Source organism: Apodemus sylvaticus, chromosome 10 (assembly GCF_947179515.1).
Source record: "Apodemus sylvaticus chromosome 10, mApoSyl1.1, whole genome shotgun sequence".
NCBI lineage: Eukaryota > Metazoa > Chordata > Mammalia > Rodentia > Muridae > Apodemus > Apodemus sylvaticus.
This window is the reverse complement of record NC_067481.1, coordinates 23,411,948-23,415,975: the sequence shown is the minus strand read 5'-3', so window position 1 is coordinate 23,415,975 and position 4,028 is coordinate 23,411,948. Positions and strand designations below refer to the sequence as shown.

Genomic DNA, 4,028 nt, shown 5'->3' with positions numbered 1-4,028 from the left:
TCCGATACAAAAATAATTTACTGCAACTGCTAAGTCCCATGGATAGGGTGTGAAGAGAAGTATTTTTTAAGTTATCAGCTGGTTGAGTAAAATCTGTTTCCAGGTGTTACCCAGGTTCCAGACACCATCCATGGTCTGGCTTCTCATCAGACTCATAAAGATGAATTACACAGCATCAAAACACTCGGTGTTTTTCAAGTTGTAAGGCATACACAAAAGATCTGAATCTATAGAGAGGGAACTGGATCCATGCAAGGACCTCAGCAGCAGGGGGTGGCACAGCACATGGGGCGGGGACAGGTGGAGATGACACAGGTGGGGCGGTAGCAACTGGTTTGGCAGCAGACCTGACCACAGACTGGTCTCAGACAGCAGCAGGGGCGGCAGCAGGGGCGGCAGCAGCTGGAGCCACAGCAGCTAGAGCCACAACAGGGTTGGCAGCAGCTGGAAATGCAGCAGCTGGGGCGGCAGCAGGTGGGTTGGCAGCACACAGACTGGCAGCACTGGGGTCTGCAGCAGCTGGACACACAGCAGCTGGGTCTGCAGCAGCTGGACACACAGCAGCTGGGTCTGCAGCAGCTGGACACACAGCAGCTGGGGCGGCAGCAGGTGGTCCTACAGCAGGTGGTCTGGCAGCAGCTGGGCTGGCAGCAGCCTTGGCCACAGCCCTCCTCAGAGCAGATAGAGCCACAACAGGAGCTGACCATGGTGTCAGAGGTGGAGGGTCTGAGTAGTACTTGAGAGAGTGTAGTGAATCTGAAAGTCCCAGTGCTCTATGCTCTCTTTTATACCCTGCTAAGGGTCCTGTGACCCTGGCCTAGAGGATTTCCTAGTTGCTTTTCTTTTCCCTGAAGAACTTAGTCATCATTAAATCAGACCATTGGTTTTCCTTTTTAGATACTTGAAGATAAAGTGTGTAAGATTTCCTTTTCCGGGTGCATTACGATTATTTAATGCATTAAGATTATTTTATCTGGTCTTTGTCACAGAATTACCTTTTCTGCTTCCTCATTTGCTGACCCTGCTTCGTGGGTGGGTTCATCCCATGGACGGGGTCACTGGTGTGTGCTTGGTGTATCACTCATGACGCTATTTAAGCCAATTTGTGTCATTACACTCACATCTCTTTTGATGTCCAAAGAGAAGCATAATTGTAGTTGGGAAATAGGGGGAAAAGCTTATCTTTGTGAGATAGCTCCCTGTGAGCTATGAGGAAGTGAATCTTGCCTCTGAGTCGAAGATGCTCATTAGATGGTAGGCTGTCCAAAGTACTCTAAGGTATGCAGCAGAAACAATACTTCCTTTTTACCCTGTTTCAAATTGTCACTAGTGACAGGACATTGTAGAGGTGGATTTGGATTATTGTCTTTAGTTACAATGGAGGGGTCAGTCTGCTGTGCCTTGCAATGAACCAATCCCAACAAGAGAGGAAGAATGAGAGGCCTTGAGGAAATTATAGACATACACAGAGTTAGTAATTCAGTTGTCTCTTGTATTTAGAAATCCTCACTCCTCCCAGATGGCTGAGTATATTATCAAGACAAACAAAGCATATTTGGAGTCTGTATACACTGATAATGATTTGTAACTGTAGTGAGGGTTATTAATTGTGTCTGTTGATTTGTAGTATCTGGGGGTAAGGAAGTCATCTTCACAATGGCATCATTTTAGACCCATGCATATCCGGTAACATGGTGGTCATCTGACAGGGCATAGCTGCCATCTGAATACAAAGCATTGACAAAAGTAGCTAGAGGACACTCTTGTATATGAGGAGAACTGGGCAGGAGATCTTGAGAATCTCTGGACAGGAGTGAAGAGGGTCTGGAGGATGGTGCGGTGAAGAGATACCTGTGGAGGGATTGAGGGAAGGGCAGGTAAGAAATATGAGTGATGAGATTTGATAAGAGAAAAGGATTGTAGTTGCAACTTAGGAGAGAGAAAGAGAGAGGGGGAGATGGAGAGAGAGAGAGAGAGAGAGAGAGAGAGAGAGAGAGAGAGAGAGAGAGAGAGAGAGAGAGAATTTGTTAGATTAAAACATGAGCAGGAAAGGCTGCAGCAAAAACGTGTAGCCAGGGTGGTCAGCCACAGACTGGTGTTGTCTAGAGTTTTGAAGAGTTAAGCGACAGGGTCCAAAGTCAGTCCTAGAAAGTGTTCAAAGACCCACAGGGATAATCTTGGGTTTGTTTATTTGTTTTTGTTTTGTTCTTTGAAGTATAATTATAGAAAAGTCTACATAGGTTTTGGAGGCAGAGGACTGGGGCTCAAATGAGGGTGGTTTTTATTTTTGTTGTTTATTTTTGTTCAGTTTATATATTTAAAGATTGTTTGTCATTGGGAAGGCAAGGTTCATGGGCAGATCCAGAATTAGTGGTATAGAGCAGTGAAAATTGAGGTCTCTCTGAACAGAGGAAATTGGCTGTCTCCCCCCTAAAATTTGGATTTTGTTGAGGGTGGAGATAAGGAGCAGAGATGGACAAGGTGGTCTAAAGTGAAATTTATTGGGATGAGAGAGAATCCAAGATAGATTATTTGAGAGCATAGTTGAGCTTTGGAAGGTGAGATTGTATAACCTTTGGAGGTAAGGAAGCTGAGGAATGAGGCAGTGTTAGATTGACTCTAACACTGAGGGAAGAATCTTAAAGGAGGAGGTCATCTGCATACTGAAGCAGGCTGAAGGGCAAAAGCAGGAAGCCAGGCCAGGTCCATGGCGAGTGCCTGGCTGAATCCCTGGGGAAGGACAGTCCAGGTGAGTCGTCATCGGGATTGCTGTGTATTGGGGTCTGTCCAAGTGAAGGCAAAAAGATGTTGAGAATGTATATCTGGGATAGTGAGAAAAAGGTATCTTTAATATCTAGGACTTAAAAGTGAGTAGTATTACTGGGGGATATCAGATAGGATAATGCAAGGGTTGGGCACCACAGGGTGGGATGGGACAACAGGAGTGTTAGTAGAGTAAAGGTCTTTGACTAGGTAAAAGGTTTTATTGGGATTTGTTTTTTGATTGTCAATATGAGAGTATTGTAGGGTGAAGAGGTAGGGTATAGAAACCACTTGGATAAAAGGGACTGAATGATGGGTTTGAGGCCTCTGAAGTTGATTTAGGTTAGAGGATATGGGGTATGGAGATGTAGGTGTAGAAGTGTCTTTGAGTATAATAGGGTTTTATGATGTTCAGAAAGGGAAAGAGATGGTTTTGGGATTTGGGAGAGTCAGAGTATACAAATGGGAGCTGTGGAAAGGAAAAGGAAGGATTAGGGGTGTGTTTGGAGCTGTTGTTGAGGTAGAAGGCAAATTTTATGTTAATTAGTAAGGGAATAGGCCATGAGGAGAAAGGAGTGGGAGAAGGAAAGCCTTCGAGTGAGCAAGCTAAGGGTAGAGTGTGCAGGGCTCTGAGGGACTGGCGCTGTACTCACTGCATGGGTGTTTTCCATTTTATGTTTTCTGGAAACATCTTAGAATGATGTGTTTGTCCTCCAGAGAAGATAATGTTTCCTATAAATGGATGGAAATGATAGCTAGAAACTGAGTGGGGGAATGTGGGAAAGATATACTTTGAGGAAGTTTCAGTCTATACCTCTGTTTCTTTGTACCCACAAATTAATCTTCACATTTTTTCATGCTTATAGAAACATCGTACATTGGCATTTTAAAATGTTTTCTCTTCATGTGTGTGTGTGTATGCATTTATGTGTGTATGTGTGTGTGTGTGTATAAATGTTTGTATACGGGTGTATATGTGTGTATGTGTATATGTGTGTGTACATATGTGTGTATATGTGTTGTGCTTCACTCATTTTGAAGTTCATGTTGATATTTTTGATACTCAAAGTGAGTATCAACAGGCTTGAAAGTATTTTAGTGGACTATGTGGACTATTCTGAAAAGCTGGATATTAGGGTTTTTTTTTTTTAATTAAGTTTTTTTTTTTTACTTTACATCTTGATCTCAGCTTCTTTGCCCTCCTCTCCTTCCAGTTTGTTCCCTCACCTCCCCTGCCCCACACCCACCCCTCCTTCCCTTCTCCT

The 4,028-nt window shown here is 43.9% G+C and overlaps 1 protein-coding gene across 1 annotated transcript; it reads right to left on the bottom strand.

The window, feature by feature from the left end:
* Positions 1–260: 260 nt before the first annotated feature.
* LOC127693875 (keratin-associated protein 4-6-like) lies at positions 261–707 on the bottom strand. Its single transcript, XM_052195113.1, has one exon. It carries the CDS (start codon positions 705–707, stop codon positions 261–263), a length of 447 nt encoding a protein of 148 aa, XP_052051073.1.
* Between the last annotated feature and the right edge of the window lie 3,321 nt (positions 708–4,028).

What these genes read in the sequence shown, in the direction of transcription:
- LOC127693875 (XM_052195113.1), bottom strand. Translation starts at nt 707, where the DNA reads ATGGTCAGCTCCTGTTGTGGCTCTATCTGCTCTGAGGAGGGCTGTGGC.